At 44.7% G+C, this 20,368-nt stretch overlaps 1 protein-coding gene across 3 annotated transcripts; it reads right to left on the reverse strand.

Moving 5' to 3' along the window:
* Nucleotides 1–970: 970 nt before the first annotated feature.
* LMO2 (LIM domain only 2) lies at nt 971–8,464 on the reverse strand. Of its 3 annotated transcripts, none has more exons than XM_056493589.1 (4): nt 8,343–8,464; nt 7,503–7,680; nt 4,738–4,953; nt 971–1,929 (listed from the first exon to the last, which is right to left on the reverse strand). In XM_056493589.1, exons 1-4 carry the CDS (start codon nt 8,401–8,403, stop codon nt 1,710–1,712), a joined length of 675 nt encoding a protein of 224 aa, XP_056349564.1. In that variant the 5' UTR covers nt 8,404–8,464; the 3' UTR covers nt 971–1,709. The 3 variants fall into 3 exon arrangements, with proteins under 3 accessions (XP_056349564.1, XP_056349566.1, XP_056349565.1); XM_056493591.1 differs by lacking the exon at nt 8,343–8,464 and adding an exon at nt 7,778–7,982; XM_056493590.1 differs by lacking the exon at nt 8,343–8,464 and having other exon boundaries at nt 7,503–7,762.
* Between the last annotated feature and the right edge of the window lie 11,904 nt (nt 8,465–20,368).

Genomic DNA, 20,368 nt, shown 5'->3' on the forward strand with positions numbered 1-20,368 from the left:
TACCAGCTGCCTGTGGCCTCCAGAGGTCAGCATATCACTGGAAAATAGCTAAATACCAGCACCCTCAAACTGTACTTTCCAAGTGTTACTCATTAGGTGTAGTTTCCAATTTCACTGATAACAAGATTTAAAGGGTTTGTCCCCAACTCTACTTGTGAGAGCAAAAGCAAGAAAAGAGCTCTCAGAATATGCATTGTAAAATGCAGAACATCGTCATTGATCAGTGGCTGGGACATCCCCTGGGTGACAAGTTTATTGAGAATAGTCAAGTAGACATCCACAGGTTTAGGCACTGTTGCTGATGTGTCAGTAGTGATGGAGTGAATGGACCTGCCAAGCACCTTCTGGGAGTGCCAGACTTGCTCAGTTGTGGGAAAAGCTTCAATTTTTAGTGCCTTACAACACAACTTGCAGTTGTTGCCCCAGTCTCAGAAAGAATAATGTAGAACCAGAGATGAGAAATAAGAGTTTATCAGAGGCATTAAACAGACTAGTCCCCCCAGGAAAAGTCAGTTGGAGAGAATATGCTATCATAGAATATGGAATGGTTTGGGTTGGAAGGGACCTTAAAGATGACTGAAATTAATTCTTTCTAAATACATTTATTGGCTCTCGTGATATCCTGGATTCAATAATCCAGAGCAAAATCAGGATGAGCTAGCTTTCTAAAAGACCCAAATCTTATACCATCTCCATGATCTCCATGATCAGATAGACTCAATCTGTTGCAAAAACCAGAACTCATAAACACCAAAGAGCCTTGGTGTCACACAACACTAATTTCTCCTACAGCACAATCTAATTTCTTAGAATAAAGAGCACAAGATTTACTGAGCCCTCGATGTTCTCACATTTGTGCTTTGAAATGCAACAAGTAGATCCAGTTGTAGCAGAGTAGAAACCCTGCTACAAAAATATAAAATTAATAATACAAACAAAAATTCCAGCACAAATCACAAAAAAACCCCAAAACACTCAAATCTTTCTTTATTTTTATTAAAGCTGCAGAGTCTTACTACACACGACAAATATTTTATTGATATAATCTAAGTTAATAAAATAGTTGAACAACTCTTTAGATTTATATTTGTATAGAAATGATCTGGGGAACATCTTGTCTTGAGACAGCAGTGCCCAAAAACAACTATTCAGCAGGGTTTTTTAAAAGAAGAGTTTGGGACTAGAGGATGTACTGTTTATTCTCAAAGGAAAAAGGAAAAATCCATGCAAAAATAACTCCCACCCAAAGTGTAAGGCCATATGGAATGACCACGTGAGGGATGGCTCCTTCCTTCCAGTATTCCTCGTCACGCCTACTGTGGGAGCTTGTCATCTAGACTCAGTAATGAAAACAAGACAGAAAGAAAACCGAATTGCACAATCCTAGTCTGCAGGTGACAACGTCATAACATCTCTTTACAGAAGTCCCTACTCTGTTCCGGTTGGGAGGATGGGTTACGGTGCTGCGTCTGTCCCCGGCTGCCAGCTGATGTCAGTTCTTGTCCGTACTGCGAACACAGGTCAGTCTAGCTACTATTGCTTTGCTCTCCCCCCTTCACCTGGGTGTAGTTTACATTCTACTTAGCACTGCCTGCCAAGGGCCTACTGCGTGGTGTTTCCCTCCGTTTCAAAGCCCGCAGCCCAAGGGATGATGTCCTGGTGCAGCCGGGCGCGGGAGGTGTCTGTCACAGAGCGCAGGCATGTCCGTGCTAGATCATGCCGTTGATCTTAGTCCACTCGTAGATGTCCTGCTCGCACACGATGTCTGAGTTGATGAGGAGGTACCTGTCCCCCACACAGAAATGCTTCTGGCAGGCAGCACACTTGAAGCACTCAAGGTGATAGACCTTGTCCTTCACCCGCATGGTCATCTCGTAGGCACGGATCCGCTTCTCGCAGGAAGCACACAGCCCGTCCTGGCCAAAGAGCCTGCAACCACACAGCACAGAGGTGAGCACAGCTCCTGTGCTGGCCAGCTAGGCAAAACCACATCAAAACGAGAGCACAGTGCCCCTGATCCATTAGGACCAGTGTGGAGTTAGAGAGAGGTCACATGCAAGCTCTCCAGCAGAACTGGAAACTTTGCAACACCAAAAATTGAAACAGAAAATGCAAGGTCCTCACCTTGGATAAAATCACAGAATGGGTTGGGTTGAAAGGAAATTTAATGTCCATCCTGTGCCACCGCCTGCCAAGGGCAGGGACACCTTCCACTACTCCAGGTTGCTCCAAGCCCCATCCAACCTGGCGGTGGACACTTCCAGGGATGGAGCAGCCACAGCTTCCCTGGGTAACTTGTGCCAGGGCCTCAGCACCCTCACAGGGAACGATTTTTTCCTTAATATCCAATCTACTCAAATCTATCAATATAATTGGCTTTCCTGATCAATGACCTTATCCTGAATTGGAGGAGCAAAGGTTGCCCAGAGCACTGCATGAAGTTGTGCCATATTAACACTTCCACTTCTGTGATCGACAGAAATTACTTTTTGTTAGTATTTTTTGCCTTTCTTAAGCTGTTGCTCTGTAATTTACAGAAAGGAGTTGGAATAAGCCATGGTCTAAGGTCCTGCCTTTTGTCTGTGCCTCCACACTGGAAATCCTTTCGAGCGTTCCTATATCCATAAAGGCACTTCTGATTCATGAAGTCACTCCCGATGGGTTTCAGAAGGACACATTCTAAGATCTTCTATATACCTGTGAGACAGATTTTATGCTGTGGACTGTTCTTTAATCCACATAGAGAAACCATGCTGAGATCCTCATGATATTGTCTATGAAAAGGAGACTCTAATGAATGCCTGCAGAGTTTATTAAGTCAAATCAGTAATAAAGAAACATGAATATATAGATATTTTATTCTTAAAAGAGATGAATGCTACAGGTGATGTATTCATTGAGTTTGACTTCTAAACTTGCATACTAATTCTGGAAAGAGTTTTTCCACCTCCTACACATCTCCTGCATGTACTGTGCCTGATTTAAATCACCTTCTGAACTAGAAAAAGGATGTCTGGTAAATTAAAAGACCTTTAAGGAGAAAGAACATAATTCCTTTTGTCTACCAGGAGATGTCAGTGTTTACTTCTGCCCAGTGAAAGTAACGCTAAGGTTACACAAAGGTTGCCAAATTTTTCATTAATGAGGGAAGATATTATCTGTTGCATTATTAAATACATAAAAACGTTGGATTTAACTGCAAGAAAATGCAGTAATTGTATTGCCATATTTCCTGTTGCTTCCATTTTAAGATGAAAAGTATCTGGGAAGTGTAATTAACACCGGGCCACTGCTGGATTTGCAAGTGGTCCCATTAGCAGAACTCAGTCCTTAATTTCTTTTCAGCAAAATTCCCATCAGCAAAACCCAGGGACAGCATAATTAGGAAGTCCACTGAGACTTTGGTTTCATTTTTATTGGCAGATAAATTACCCTCCAGTAAAAAAAATGGAAAAATACCCAATATCATTATTCTGTTCCACAAACCTCCTGACATGTTAAGGATACATTAGAAGAAGTGGGACACAACCAACACAGCAAAGATCAATACATTTTAATCTAAAATGTAAAGATCCTTTGTTTTTAATTTTTGTGAAGTATCTTGGTCTCCAACTAATCCTTTACTTACAAGTTTTGGCAAAACAGGCAGGCAGAGAGTTATTGATGAAAGCACCCATAACAACTGTATTTGTAGGATCTGATTCTGCAAAATGTGCAAATTCTTGTCTATTCAGCACCAGGCTTAAGAATGCCAAAAACCCAAATGATCTTTCACCTCTTACTTGGAATTAAACACCTTTAACCTTCAAGGCAATACTGGGAGAAGAAGAAAACTCCTTAAAACCATTCAGGGGCATCAGTTTATTGCCAGCTCAGTGGGAGATTGCTGGAATTCAGCCCCTTTTCCAATTTCTGCTTGCCAGAATGCCACACTGACCCTCCATCTGGAGCTATGGGGTTAGGTATGTGCAGAATGATAGATGCCAACAACTCTGAGTCCTAGGAGTTCTCTCTGTATTCTTCACATTATCAAATAATTCTGGTTTGTCCACAATGCGTAGCATTGCTTTCATTTCCATTAAAGATGCTTTTTTTCCCCCCAAATTTTTAAAGTTTCAGCTATAAACAACTCCAAGTTGCTTATCTAACCAACACAGATAATCCTAGTTTTATCTATAACTCACTGAAGAATCCCAGCAATACTAAAAGCGTCTGTATATGAATCCCAAAAATAGGAGGACAGGCTGAGAGAGCTGGGGCTGTGCACTCTGGAGAAGGCTTTGGGGAGACATTAGAGCCCCTTCCAGTGCCTAAAGGCATTCTAGGAGAGTTGGAGACAGACTTTAGACAAGGGATGGAGGAATGGGACAAAAAGGACTTTAAAGTGACAGAGGGTGTGTTTAGTTGATATATTGGGAAGGAATTCTTCCCTGAGGTGAAGTCCTGCATAGGTTACCCAGAGAAGCTGTGGAAGGCCATGTTGGAGGGGCATTGGAGCAACCTATCCTAATGGAAGGTGTCAGAGAGGCTGAAACAAGAGGAGCTGTAAGGTCCCTTTCCAGCCCAAACGATTCAGGGATTCCAAGACAGGAGCCCACACAGCAAACCTGGGCTTGCAGACACGGTTACACCCGTTGCCAGACCTTGAGAGCCATCCCAAATGAATTCCTCATTCCCAGCTGTATTCAATAAAGGATGGGCAGGAGGGAGAAAGGGTGTGAGGGGTGGGATGCATACCTGAGATAGTCTCTCCTGCAGAGCTTCCTGCCCAGTTTGTAGTAGAGGCGCCTGCCCACCTCGCCAAGGCGGCAGCCGCACAGGTCGCAGCTGAGGCAGTCCTCGTGCCAGTACTGGTCGATGGCCTTCAGGAAATAGCGGTCCCCGATGTTCTGCTGGCACCCCCCACATGTCAGCAGTGACGGGGGGATCTGCAGCACCTCATCCACCGGCTCCCTGAGGGAACGAGACAACCGCTGGATTGAGGGAAACCCATCCCGAGAAGGAGGAAAGCAAAATAAACCACGAGCTTGGACAGGTTAGGACAGGGAGGGTGTCCTCGGTTTTGCTCATTTTCACCTGGGCTAAGAAAAGCACACAAGGGATTTTGCACTTTCTGTTGGGAAATGGATATTTGGAGACTAAGTTTGATGCTGTCACTTTTCAGAACAGCATGAAGTGAATAAACACAGCAGCTGATTCTGTTGCCAAAATGGTTTAAGTCTCACTGTTTTAATAAAGCCAGCATTTTACCTCATGCTGCTGCAGGACTTCTTTTTTCCCTTAGCCAAGGACATGAATCCCCTGGGATGGGTCTACGCCAACACACCTCAATTATCTGGGATTTACACATCCATGAGCGAAAGGAGGTACAAATCTTTATTGTGGTATTAGCACTGGCTCTTTATACACCTTATTTTGTTCCTTTTTCTGAAAAGCTTGGAGATCTAGGTTCATTCTAGGTAAAAGAAGTGAGAATTTTCTTCAAAGCTACTTTCTTGAGGACTTCTGTATCTTTTGGGGTAAATTCACAACTTTAAAAAAAATGAATTTAAAAAAGGCAAAAAGCCTTAAAAGAAGAGTGCCTGAACTCTGTTTCATAACGTTTTGGACTTCACCTAAATGCCAGAGAAGTCAATCAAAAAATCTACTGGATCCATCCCTTAAGCACTTGCTTCATTTTAAACCTGTGGCTAGTAGAGTGGACTCCAAATTTTTTCATATTATTGGATTAGTGCTCCAGCACAGAGTCTCCAAGCAATTTGCTTCTTTCATTGTTCTGCCCTCCCCTGGGCTGGTGGGGGCAGAGGAGACCTACACTGATGAAGAAGCCCTGCTCCCAGTTTCCAGCAGGCAACAGGAAAAAAATTGGATTACTCCTGCTTATTTACTGGATCAGCAGTTTTCTGGGCAAAAATTAGTTTCTTCAGCAGGGAGGAACGACCTCTGGTCCAGAATTTCTGGGCTGAGAAAGTGATCCTGCAGTTTTTATTTAGGCAAGCCAAGCCCTGAGATATTATCTGGTTCTATTCTGCTCTGGTTTCTCCCTTCTAAGTTTAAACTGCTGTGCCCTGCAAACTATGTTGTAATACCCCTCTCCTGCTAGCTCTCTATCCTGTAAGTTTTCATTAAAATCATGGGGAACTCACGATTAGGCCCTACTTTTCCCAAAGTTATCCTTTTGGGCCACATACTCCTTTTCCTAACATGTGGCCTCCATGCTGACAACTTCTGAGAGCTTGCCAATAGAAGGAAGAACACATAATTATTCTTTATTATCTGTTGTTTGAAACTTTGGAGTGTACCCCAAAATATTTCATGGGAGGGGTGTTTGGGAATCCCAAGCCAGGTTCCTCTGAGAGCCCTAAGCTCCGGAACAGCCCAACGGATGTTTATGCGGAACAGCATTCCTGGTTTACGCATTAGGCTTTTGATGTCCGTGGATTTCTAAGCCAGCACTTAAGCCACCAGAACACAAGGCAGGTAAATAAATAAAGATTTAAAAAAACTTTGTAGATGAAAGCTGGACATCATTAGGAGCTGGGATTAGCATTTCTTAAAACACAGCATAAAAGAAAATGGAACGTGTAAAACACCGTGGAATGAAGTGATTTAATCCCCAAAAGCAGCGGTTCCCGTATGCCCCAAGTGATGGCATTTTTAGTATCTCACAGGAAACAAACCACGAATGACTCAATTTACTGAGAGCGATGTTTTAAGCGTTATCTGGAAACGGAGATTTTATAATTTATTTATTTATTTCTTCTCTCTTATCGCGATCGCATACAAGCCTAAGTGCAGTCAATTAGCACGTTCAGGGCTGAAGTGACCTGTGTCTGTGCTGAGTTACCATCCCTGGGTGTGCAGCAGGGACGGGACAGCGGAGCGCAGCCCGGGAGAAAGCCTGGATCTGGGCATGGAAGCCGGTCCTTTCCCTGAGTGTGAAATCCAGGGAGGGAAATTCTCATCTCCTACATCCCGTCCATCAAGTCTGTCTACATGCTCTTGGCAGAACACCCAGCCCCCACCAAAGCTTTCTACGAGCTCTTGGAAGTTGCATTATGAAAACGTGGAAGTTGGGCGCCCGCAGCTAACAGCCCTGACCTTTTACTGATCGGCTGCAGCGAGCTGGGCACATCGGGGATGGGGCAGAGAGGGTTCCTCGGGATGGAAAACGCTTGGGAAGCGGGATGCTCCCTCTCCCGCCGAGCATCCCCACCACCCCGCGGTGGGATGAGCGAACGGGAGATGCCCTGCCCGGGGGGAATTGCGCCTCTCTGCTCCCGGCTGCTCCTTCCCACAACTTGGGGGGCTATCCCGAAGCTCCCCCACGCCGTCAGCCCCGCAGCGTGCGATGAGGGGGAAGGGGGGTCGCCGCCGAACCCTCCGGGGCTGCCGGGCACACAATGCCGGCGGCGGCTCCGTCGGGGAGGACGGGGGTGGCACCGGGAGGCGAGCGGGGACGATGGCGAGCGGGGGACCGGGCAGAAAAAACGCGCACTTACTCGGAAGGATCGAGGCTTTTCCTCTCGATGGCCGATGACATTGGCAGGGCCGGTTCCTTTGTGGCGTGCCGGTGGTGGGCTCTGCCCCCGCCGCCCCCGCAGAGGCCGTCTGCTCGAGGAGCCTTGTCGCCAGCCGCGCTGCCCCGCCGCCCCGCGATGACATTCACAGGATTTCCTCCTGCAGCACCGAGACACAGAGACACGCACATGGGCTGGGGCTGCGCTCCGGCCCCGCGCGGCCCCCGCCGGCCCCGCACGGCCCCCCCGGCGCTGACCTCCCATCCCCGCCGCGCTCCCCCCGCGCCCCGGCCGGCGGGGCCGCTCCCGCGGCGGGCGGGGGGCGGCGGCTGCGGCCGCCACCGCGGCTCCGCGCCCGGCGCTCAGCGGCTCCGGCTCCGCTCGGGCAGCTCCGCACACGCTCCGCGCCCGGGCGGCAGCGCTGCGAGCCGCATCCCCGCGATTATTATTACTCCGTGGCTCAGCCCCGGCTCTCTGGTTTCATTTCCTTTTTCCTGATCACGATTCAAATACAATAGAAGGAAATCACACTTAAAGAGACAGCTGCCCGTTTCTTAACTGTACTCCTGGGGATTCGGCAATACAAACAGCAGCATCACGACTCGCTGGGTTCCTTAAAGAGACAGAGCGGGGCTCCCCAGAGCCAGGGCTGGGGGCTGCCGAGGCGGTCTCACGTTATTATTATTATTCCCTTACTAACGCTGTCCCTGTGCGCAGGCAGGTGGGCGACCTGAGAATGATCCCAAGGGCTGGAAGAAAAAAAATAAGCGCCTGGTTCCGGATTGTGCCGCCTGCTCAGCTGCACACAGGAGCGGCACTCACCATCCCTCTCCTCGCCTTCTCCCTCTGTGACACTAACGTGCAAATGCCCACACGCACACATGGGTTTGTACGGCGCTTGGAGAGCCGCAGGTAAAGATTCCGAGCATTATTTGTCCACCCGGAGTTCAAACTGGTCAGCTCAGTTGTGTCTCATTTATAGCCCCGAGTGAACATTTGCTTCCGGACACCCTCGGGCTCTTGGCAAGCTGTGTGACAAATTTACACGCTGGCACCGTGGGATGCTAATGAGCTATAAAAGTCGGCGAGTACCAAGTATCGATCTGTAATTAATCCAAGAGGGCCAAAGATGGGGAAAGTCTTCCCCGAATATGTCTATTTTCTCTCCCACCCTTCCTCCCCTCCATCAGCACAGTACATCCCGGAAAGGACTGATTTACAGCACTGGAGTGAAAACTATTGCAGCAATCCGAGCCTTTGCCAGCTCTGTGGCATCAGACACTGGCCCTTGCTGGAGGCAGAGTTCTGGATGAGATGAACTGCTTACCCTGTTAATTCATTTAAAAACAGTAAAGAAATATCTGCAATAAAGACCCAGAGAGTAGTAGCAGCAATATTTCACTTCTGTATTAATTCCCAGAAGGGAAATGTATTTGATGTCTATTTTTATTACTACATTCTCCTTTTTTTCTCAGCTTTTTGGCAGCTGGGGATATTATATCTGCAATACATTAATGAGCCCGATCCAAAGATTAGTAATGTTAATAGAAGGACTGTTATTTCTTTCAAAGGGCTTTGAACCAAGCTCTTGAAATACTTTAGAGCTATCACTGGTCATTAAACACATCTTTCTTACTCTTTAAACACATTATCTCCAATGTATTTTAAACTATTACAGCAGGACAGTCACTCTCCTTTCTGTTGAAGGAAAAGGATCTTTTGTTAAGTTTTCGCAGACAGAACTGAATTATATGATGACTATTTAATTTCTGTCATGTTTACCCTGTGATCAGCAAAGTAAAATCAATGTAAATCTTCCTAGAAGACTGAAAAACTAAACTATTGCAAGAGTCCAAAAAAAAAAAATCTGCCAGGGACTTCACTTGGTTAAAAAAATAATCAGAAATTTAATTAAAGATGGCTCAAAAGCATGCAGAAGGACATCAGACATGTTTAAAAAAAACCCCAAGACATATCTATGAGCTTTATTTCTACAGTGTCTCGAGGTTTAATAAAATATAAACTCTTAAAATATAAATGCAAAATTTCCCTGATGGTTGGGACACTCATATTCTGATAAACTCCTGATGGAATAATATGAGCAACTCCATAATGTCAGTAAATGTTCTGGTCTCAGAAGTTGTGCACACACTGCAGACGTCTGGCCTGCTGCCCTCCGTCTATTTATTTTCCCAAAATTCGCAGGAAATTAATATATTTAAGACCTCTGTGCCTTTGTGTATCTAAAAGAGTTCAAAGGTTTTGGTGAGGGACAAAAGCATCAACATTGGCACATAAGGAATTACTTAATTCTTTAGAAGAAGAACATCAAAATGAGGAATTACAATACCCAGTGGCCAGCGATTATCAGAAAAAAACACAATCTTTAAGGTTTTGAATTCCTTGCTTTGCTCAGACCACCTCAGGTCTGGCTGATAATGAGATATTTCTCATATTCATAGTTGACAACGTGCACTGACACGGACAGACCAGGAACATTCCCCGCATTGCCATATCAATCCTTTCACCTGCAGAAAAGCTTTTCTCCATAAAAATGGTGGAACAATGTGCAATGTAGAAGCTGAGAGGACAATTTGTATGTGTTTCATTTTTTCAGTCAGATCCAGGACAGATTTCCCAGATGAAGTCAGATCTTTAAGCACAGAACTTGTGATAGTGCTGGGATCACTCCATGGGCCTGCAAGAACCATCTGTCTCCTCATCTAAAGTAATTGTAATTAAAACTGTGAAATTATTTCTTGTTTTCTCTCAGTCCTGTGAAGGAGAGATGCCAGGCAAAGTTGTGAGCAAAGAAAAGTGGAAAAAAGCTGGATTTGCAGCAAAAAGCTCAGAAAGAAGGTCCTCAGAAAGCCAAGCAAGAGCTGCATCTTCAAATACCTCTAAGGAACAAAGCCATACACCTTTTTGGGACAGTTCCGTTTTCATTTATTGGGTTGACATATAATAAACTCTTGCTCTGGACAGTGAAATTTGGCCTTTGCAGATGAGGACTTTCAGTCCCATTAGAAGAGATGACCGGTAACCAAGAAAGACTTTTTTTCTTCACCTTGAGCAAGTCCCTTAATACCTCTTTGCCTGAATTTTCCCATCTGCAAATGTTTACTTTCCTCAGCAGAATTGGCTGTTGATTTACTTTTGCCTCCTGCTGAATAATGTTCCCAAAGACAAAGCATTATTCAGTGCTGGAATTGGTGGTGCCGACATTTCCTGCCCAGGCACAAAAAGGCCAGCACTATTTTTAGTGAGGGCTTTTCTTTCCATTGTTTCTTTCTCTGTGAAGCTGGATTTTCCAGTGCTCTTTAGTGTGGCTTTTTGTTTGCGTGTGTGTGTGCTTGTGTTCATTGATTGAAAATCCTGAGGGATGAGTTTTGGTTTCAATTAACTTTTATTAATAAAGATCACATTATAGACTCATTATTGGACCATGGCTGAGGTAAAATCTGCTGTTAGAGACTACATTTGGCATTTGGGGCTCGGAATAATGTGCCATGAATAAGTCAGCTATTCTAGATGTTTCTCAATAAGAATTTAATGCAAATCTGCATCATTTCAATGAGTGGTGTAATGTAAAGAAATAGCTCAATGTGTCTGTTTCCAAAGAAACATCCTCTCTTGTCCTAAGGGAGTATTTTCAGCTTGGTTTTAGAAGGCCAAAATATCACCATCACCAGTCAGCCTCAGGTTGTTCCTACCTTTATTCCCTTAATATATCCCAGCTTTATGCCCCCAGTAGCTTATGGATACTATTGAGCTATTTCAGGTCATCCTCATTTAGAGAAGTCTGTGTTCAGTAAGATTAACTTTGCTGCCCTCAATAGCCAGTAATGCTGGTTGCCTAAAAATGCAGTTTATGAAGATTGAAGTCTCTGCATAGATGGAAGAATTAAAACTCAGTAGCAGTGGCCTAGATTTTCTGTTAATTCTTTCTGTGGGAGAGAAAAGTCGGGACTGTGACTAAAGGTGAACAATTAACAAAAAAGGTGGTATAAAAGAGTCAGGATTTTTGTAATTTGGGCTGTCTTCTGCTGCTGAGCCACCATTTGGTGGTAGAATCACTACTGCATTCCAATCCACCTATTTGCAAGAATCTTCCTCTTTCCCGCCACACACTGGACTGAAGCCTTGACCTGCCAGCCCCTGGGATGAGGTTCTGAAGTAATGGAAATTTAGGGTTGGTTTCGGTTTTTTGAACCCAAATTCGACACCACAGAACAAGAACCTTGGTCTCTCTTAAAGAACACAGAATATTTGAGAAGGAATTTGGAGGCTGGATGTGGGGGATCTCTAAGGTCCCTTCCAAGCCAATCCATTCTGTGATTCCATGATTCCATATAAACCAGCTGCTGCCAAGGAGATGGGACTGTGCCACTGGACAGCCAATGCTGTATCAATATTTACTCGTATCACCACAGTGTCATATTAATGGCATGAAGGACACCACATAATTCAAAGACAAAAAAAAAATTTATTTATTCTCTTTTCATGAACCTGGAAATTTTGTTTCAGCCAGTAAGTTCTGGTCTGGTCTGTGTGCTCTCCACAAGTGCTGTTTTGATTTTGTTGTTTTTTCCTTTTTCATATCAAACCCTTTTCAGGACAGAGGTGGATAGAGAGGATAAGGAGTTGTCACTGAGTGATGACCACATGCACTGACGTGAACACACTTTGAGGCTTTTGGTGAAGTGTGACTCAGGGAACTTACAGACTTCTAACCAAGGACACACTTCTCTTTTTGGGGCTTAACTCTTCCTTTGAACTGGAAGAAAACAAACCAGAACAATAACAACCGCAGTCAGGGTGAGGTTTGTCCTGGGATTGTGAGGTCCAGAAATTAGATAAGGATCCTAGTGCGTAAAGAGGTTTGGGCAGTTACAAAGTTTTGTTTTGTTTTGCCTTATTTTCTCCCACAAGCAGCAAAGATGAGAGGGGGGAAAAAAACCACCCAGCCCAGCATCTGTGGTTATAGCCCAGAGAAATCTTCAACTACAGATCACATCAGGGATGATGAAAAATTAGTTACAGGCAGTCAGATGAAGGGATATTTCAAAACGTGAAAGGTTCCCCCTCCCCATTTCCTCCCTCTTCTTTTATTGATTTCTCTTGCTGCCTTGCACGCAAGCCAGATCCAATTACTCTGTCATGGTTTTCATAAGGCTACTGCTCTACAGTACAGTCTTTTCAAGTAATTCCCTCTTTTTTCCATGGTAAATACTCTCTCGTATGCTGGTGCATGGGAATGACCCACTAAGGCACTGGGGGGAGTTTTGACTTTGGCATTAAACATCTCATCCCAACCCATTCATGTCAGGGGAGAGAGACATCTGAACCAAAACGGTCTTTGAGCTGGACCCACAAATACTTCCAGTCTAGAAAATAAATGGTGACTTGGGAATGCAATTCCCTCAGGGAAAATTTCAGAGGCAATCATAGAGAACCAGAAACTGTAGCTCAGGCTCTCTTGTGTATATATACAGACACAGATATGTACATATATATTTATATATTTATATATTTATATGTTTATATATTTATATATTTATATATTTATATATTTATATATTTATATATTTATATATTTATGTTGTTGGATTTTTTTACACATTTCTATGTATTATGTATATAATTACGCATTATGTATATAATTATGAGCAAAGAGATACTCGCAGACTTGCAGGATTTCATCTTGTGCTTCTTTCCAAGTTGTTTCCCAGTAAAAGCAGCTTTTCCAGATTACAGGCTCTAGTCAACACACTTCTTCATGTTACCACGTGGGAGAGTCACCAGATAGATTTAATAGTCTTGGCACTAACCAGCAATATTACCAGGAAATCTGACATCATTCCAGGAGCCCATCAGTCCTCTTGTTCCCCCATGAAATGCTGTTATTTCTGCTCTTATTTCCTTCAACATGCAATGAAGCAATATTCCCTAACTATGTATATTAGGAGGTGGATTTAATAAAGAAGACTTTATGTGGACCAGGGAAATAGCAAGAACTTGTGCTCAGTGGCTGCCCCATTCCATTGCACAGGCAAATCCCTAAGAATACATGGCCTGGGGACTGTGTAGTCATAAAACCATGGAGTGGTTTGGCTTGGAAGGGACATTGAAGGACAATCTCGTTCCAACCTCCCTGCCGTGCACAATAAGGTGCTGACACTTCATGTGCAAGCACTGCGGACCTTTGGAGAAAAACCAGCCAGAAGAAAAACAAACAGCTCCATTTGCTATTGTTCCACCAGCTCCAATTAAGGCTGCAGTGCAGAGGAGCCATGCTCACCTCAGCTCGCAATATCAGCGCTCGCTTTCCTGCGTTCCCTGTGGAAATTCATCCAACACGTTTCAGCCCTGAGTCTGTCCAAGTTTCGTCAGCAGACCTATGTGCTGGACCACTTCACATCCCCTAATCCGCCTTCCTTCACAGGCCTACCTTCTGCTGGCGGAATTTCATCACCTGGGAATGCCTGATGCATCTTTTAAATTCCTCCTAATTTTTTTCCTACCTAACAAGGCTCTGTCCCAAGAATACCAGCCTTGACCTTGGGGAAAAAAAAAAAAATACAGCAGAGTGCATTTAATAACAACCCCAGTGAGCTGAGGCGACTTTACAATTATATTGCATAATGTAGTCATGAGGAGAGGGTTACCAGGGAGATAATGGTAAACATCAGCTTTAATTCTGTCTGAAAAATAATTGGAATGGTCTCCCTTTGTGGCTGGGGGAGAGGAGAAAATTGGATGGGTAAATTTCCAGTTACTGCAGATGTTAGGGGAACATGCTGCACTCCACCACTGAGGGAATTATTAGCTGCCTCTGGATGCCATGGATATAAGTTGTGTGGCTCCCTCCCCACACATGCAGGTCTGTGGAGAAATCTCACTTCAGGGAGAAAAGAGCATTGGTTCCAGCACAACTAGGGTCTCTCCACACTGCTACTGCATCTCTTTACAGTGACTCTATCAAAATCACATTTGTTGGAGTATTCATCAGTCTTGGCACATTTTGTAAATAGGACTCTGTGAAGTCCTCTTGCTGCAATCCTCATATGTCTTCTCTCTGCACAGTCACCTCCAGAGCCCCTGGCCTGCCTGTGGAGCAAGAGCTGCCAGCAGTGCCATGTCCCCACTCTGGCAGGACATGGGGAAGGAGGGCAGGTGTGTGCCAAAGCAGGGCAGCTGGGATGCTGAGTTGTTTGCTGGCAGAGCATCCTATCCCATCCCACCCCACCTGGTCACCACCATCAACCCACTGCAGAGTTTTCTACTCTCATCTATGGACCAGGTGCCACTGGGCCACTCTCAGGTGGAAATAAGCCTGAAAAAGAAAAAGATCCACTTTGGAGTGCACCCTTCCCTGGAGCTCTTTCTGGTTTCCAAGCCCTTTTGGGGACCTTTTCACTGATGTCACCACCCAGAAGTTTCAGCTTCTTGTTCTGGTCATCAGGAAAAACAACAACAAAGCCTTGGGAAGCCTGGCTATGTGTCCCTGCATTTTCTGTCCCTGCAGCTGAGGCCAGGTGCCTCTCACCCTGCCTGTGCTACAGCTCTCTCCCAGATATTTTAGGCAGCAAGTCCATCAGCCTTTATTTATATTTAGAGCAGGCATTTAATTCCAAAGCCACAGGGGCTGAGCGCTCTCAGGTTAATTTGTGGTTTCAATTCCCCTTTGACTGAGCAGTAGAGTCACCTAAGCACAGTGACAGGTAAGTGCAGCAGCTTCTATCACACACTCCCTATCAGCCAGCCTTCCAGCGACGTCTAAAGGTGGAATTATTCAGCATCCCCTATTAATATTTAAGTGAAGGCTGTGTTACACTGCCAACTGTGGTTTTCAGCATGAAGTTTCAGTCAGCTCTGGTGCTGCTCTGCAGTGGATCTGGAGGAGCAGGGACTGACACAGGAGGTCCTAGCTGCTGGATCCCAGCACTGGGAGCTCTGGGGGCTCTGGGATATGGAGTGAGAGAATCAGGAACAGTGGGCAAACCCATGGTGGGCAAATGGCTTCCAGTGCTTGTGGCTCTCACACCTGTCATCGTCTGTGGTGTGTCAGGGGGCAGGATGAGATGGTTTTTAATGCCCCTCCCAACCCAAACCATTCCATGATTCTCTGGAGCTCAAGGATGCAGAGAGCTCGTTTTGGCACAGCAGACAGGCCAGCCACTCCTGATTGCACTCGAGCAATGTGTTCCCTGCTGGAGCTTTCCAGCAGCCCAGCCAAGCTCAGCTCTGCTGGCTGAGAGACCCCAGCCCTGCTGGGCTCGGAGTGCATCCAGCGCTGCCGCACTCCCCCCTCGGCTCCTCGGCACATCTCTCTTGATGTCAAGCCACACTTGTTGGCACAAACACATCCTTTAGAGCTGCTTTCTACTACCCAATTAGAAGGCTGTCAGCAGCACAGCCATCACTCCTCCTGCAGCTTCTGACAAGCCTGGACACCGCTATGCTGCTGCTGAAGATTAAAGGAGTCTGTCCTTTGTGTTACCCAGTGGCTGTGTGCCGGCCAGAAACTAATTCCCCTTGCCAGTGGATGTGCATGTGGAACAGCTAATGGGCTCTGCAAGCCTGCCTCCCTTCCTTGTGAGCAGCAACACACACACTAAAGAACTGAGTTGTTTAAAACACATTTCTCCCATCAGGCCCAGAGAGCGTTGCTGTTCCCGAGAGCTGGAGACTCGTGGGGGTGGAGGTGTTCTCAGTAGTTACAACAGTTCAGGAATTCTCAATTCTTTTTAATGATTCATTTAGCGGCTCCACACATCCTCTGAGACTGAGGAATGGGTGGGTGATGCTCTCACCTCCAGACTGCTGGCTCAGAGCTGCTCTGGGCTCTTTGATGAAATGGATTGAGTGACAATCCTGTACATTAACTTTACCACCCAACATAAAGATTACTGGGTAGTACAAAAGAAATGTTGCTTTAATCTCCTGCAGCAGCACAGAGGAGCTCGGATTTGTCAGGTGCTGGCAGCAGGAGTGATGGTTTGGTGGGGAACCTGGCCTCAACAGCATCCCAGGCTGCATTGAGGCTGCACTTGGCCCATTAACTTCCAAATTGTGGCTGCATTACCTGACTGATGGAATATGTAGAGCTGAAACAAAACTAAAATAATTGATCACCCTTAAATCCCACCAAATTCCCCAAGAAGTAGAACAAGCATATACAGAGTACTCAAAGCCCATAAATTCATTCAGATAAAGTCCACCTACTTCCACTGGTGTAAATCTGAAGTAATTCCACTGAAGTATAATAAGGTCAGTGGAGTTGACTAGCATTAAGCTAGCATCGTTGAAAATAATTTTTTAGCTATAAAAAATGAAAGATAAATGTTCTTTGAATTCCTGACCCCACTGTGAAAATGAAATACAAGATGTGGGAACTCTTTGAAACTGATAGAAATGTCTCTGTCTCAGATCTCCCTCCGTTAATCAAAACAGGGCACTGTAATCAGCCCCGATTCCGGGTCTATCTGTAAGGAACAAAGTGAGCTCAGAGAATTAAATCATTTAACACATTATTTCCTTCCTCATTTCAGCGCCGATTGAGCTTCTTGCACAATTTCTGCCCTCCTGCCCCTGCAGCTGGGTTATGCTGCAGCTGCAGGGCTGCTGCAAGGCAGGACAGTCCCCAGCATCCCTGTTGACCCAGGGATTTCTGCTTTGGGAACTTCCCCTTCAGGCTCAGAGATGTCTTCTTGGTTTTCCTGAGGTCTGAATTCCTATTTCCTTCACTACCTGCTGAGTGGGAAGCTTGGGTCAGATCTAAATGGGGAATATTTGCCTGTGCTGTTATACTACCCCAGCAAAATCCTGACTGTGCAACCACGGCTTAGATCTTGGAATAATTTAGGCTGGAAAAACCCTCTAAGACTGTTCCCCCAGCACTGCCAAGGCCATCACTAAACCATGTCCCCAAGTGCCACATCCACCACATCCACCTGGCTTTTAAATCCCTCCAGGAACAGAAACTCCAGCCCTGCCCTGGGCAGCCTGCTCTGGAGCATCTTCTTGAGGAGTTTCTTGCCGCCTTCTTCAGGTGAAACAAAATCCAGTGGTGTTCTCCACAGCAGAGTAGGGCAGAAATCACAAGCTTTGAGCTTATTCTAAGCTTATGTTTGGGGAAAGGCTGACTTATGATCTCTTTTTTTAAAGGTAGCACAAGCAGATCACCAGACTCTTAGAATAATATTAACTACACTGAGTTGATAAACCTGGCTTAGGTTTTTTTAGATTTTAGATTTGTTTTATAGATTTGCAGTTTCAATCGAAGAAGATTTGTATCAATTGTTCAGAGAATATTCTATAGATATTTTTGTTGTTTTATGTCATTTGAGATGCAATTAATAATTGCACAACCAGTGGCCTGGGCAGAGGAAAAACATATTCCAGGTGGGATTAGTGCCCTAATATTGCCATGACAATATGAACAATAGGATGGTTTGCAATCTCAGCAACATTTTCTGTGTTTTCTTCCCACTATCCTGTGGCTCTTTCAGAATGAATGACCGTTTTTGTAGCATCAATGTCTATTTAAGTCATTATTTAGCCGTGGAAAAGATAAAATTTCAATTTGAAAGGTGGGATTGGCTTTGCATCCAGAGGGGAGTGTCCATTGAGATCCTACAGGTACATTCTGCACTATTGCTTTTCTCTGAGCTGTTAAAAGTTTTTATCAGGCTTTGTCCACTAACTGATTTTGTTTCCACAACTTTCTGTGTTTTTGAGAACTCACCAATACAAGAATTTCTGTCCAGACAAAAATCACCCTTCTCAGTAAAAGGGTGGTTGGACTTGACAATCCTAAACGCCTTTTCCAACCTAGCTGATTCTGTGATTTTTATGATTTCAAAAGCACCCACTGTAGCTTTCTAACTATTTCTCTTTCCAATAGATTTCCTCTTAGCTGTGTCCTACAGGAAATAAGTGCCCAATAAATAGTCACTGGCTCTTAACTAAAGCACTTTGCATTCCAAGGCTGGGAACAAGCGATGATGCTCCATTGACAACTCACTTCCTCCCCGCCGTCATTTGGGGAAAGTGTCAAGGAGAAAAACTGCCAGGGAGGGAAATAATAATAAAAGATGGGTGCTGGGCTGGCGGGGTTTCCTGCAGAGCTGCCTGTGCACAGATGGCTTCCTGCGATAGCTCCTCCCGGCCACTGCGGCAGCTCTGGAGGCTGCAGGGCTCAGCCTGGGGAAAAAAGGGCTCTGGGGAGACTTCAGAGCCCCTTCCAGTGCCTAAAGGGGCTCCAAGAGTGCTGGACTTTGGAAAAGGGCCTGGAGTGACAGGACAAGGGAGAATGGCTTCACACTGACGGACGACAGGGTTAGGTGGGATATTGGGCAGAAATCCTTCCCTGGGAGGTGCCGAGGCACAGGTTGCCCAGGGGAACTGTGTGTTGCCAAGTGGGTGGCTCAGAAACAAAAATTCTGGATAGCTCATAAAGAAGTCCATGTCTTGCAAGCCTTTCCTTTTTAGAGAATTCACGGGCTTACAGATTTACAGTAATATTGGAGATAAAGGAGAACATCTGACAGTTTCCTGTCAAAATCAGCAACAGCAGTCAGCTTATCTCGAGATGTTATGGAATCCTGGAATGCTTTGGGTTGGAAAGGACCTTCAAGTCCATCTTATCCCAACCCTCTGCTGTGGGCAGGGACACTTTCCATAGCATAGGTTGTGAACATCTGACAGGACCACTCTTTACCAATACTATTTCAGCTTTAATAAGCTTGTGGGGTTATAAAATTACTTCCTAGGTCAGGGTGGGCAAAGTTTAGTGCCTAGGCTGGAAAAGCTTAGTTGTTTTCTCAGTTACTCCTCTGGATACTCAGTAGCTGGAACCCAGAAACCTGTGAGTTTTGAGCTTTCTGTGCTTTCTGACACTGATCCCCAGGAGAACACTGCTTTTGACTTGACGCCTTGGAGAAGCCTTCTGAATTTGAGTGATGGAGTTAGAGTCATGAATGTGTAGTTAAAATAGAAGTGTGTAATTTCACATGGTGAAGGATTTGGAATTAGGGATTTTTAGAATATAATAATAGGTATGGGACAAGATGAGGGGTTTTGAGTGTTGTCTCTTTCTGTCTTACTCTTCCTTCTTCTTCATGCTTTTAGATAGCAGTTTTTGGTTGGATAGTTAGTGCTGCACTGTGAATCACAAGAGTTTAATTATTAGGTCAAAAATATAAATAATATAGGTGTTAGTTCTTTAGTGAACTGTTTAGCTTTAAAAGACCTTGTAACTAGCTAAATTCACCTCTATTTTGCTCACTTTTAACTGGTAGCTAGAAGTGTTGCAGAACTCTCTGTACTTTAGATAAGATTTAATAAATAACCAAGTTCGAACACAAGAAATTTGTCTCCTTCATGTTTTTAATCCTGACTCTGAGAAAAAAAACAAAAGAAAATTAAAACAAGCCACTAATTAGGTAGTGCAGTCACCCCATTTACACTTAGCCATAGAATTTATATTGATATTTCTTCAGCAAGTGCATTTTACATTAACTTTAGGACAAATGTGATGGTGTGTAATGAAAATAGTGAAAGGCTTGAAAATTAATCTAAAACCAGGAAATCAACCTTGATTTTCATGGAGGGGGAAAAAATGCCTCAATCTTGCTGGGTATGGCTCCAGCAAGGAATCTTTCATTCTTTATGGAAGCCTGACTTTTCTCCATTCCAAAGCTTTATTTTGTGTGAGCATGAATGATTGTATGATTGATTGAGAGATGGGGAGACAAGGGACAACCTCTCCCGACTTCCTTGGCCAATGTTTATCTCAGTCACCTCTTGTCTTTACTGGCTCAAATCTCACCCAACTTACCAAA

The sequence above is a fragment of the Oenanthe melanoleuca genome, chromosome 5 (genome assembly GCF_029582105.1).
Source record: "Oenanthe melanoleuca isolate GR-GAL-2019-014 chromosome 5, OMel1.0, whole genome shotgun sequence".
NCBI lineage: Eukaryota > Metazoa > Chordata > Aves > Passeriformes > Muscicapidae > Oenanthe > Oenanthe melanoleuca.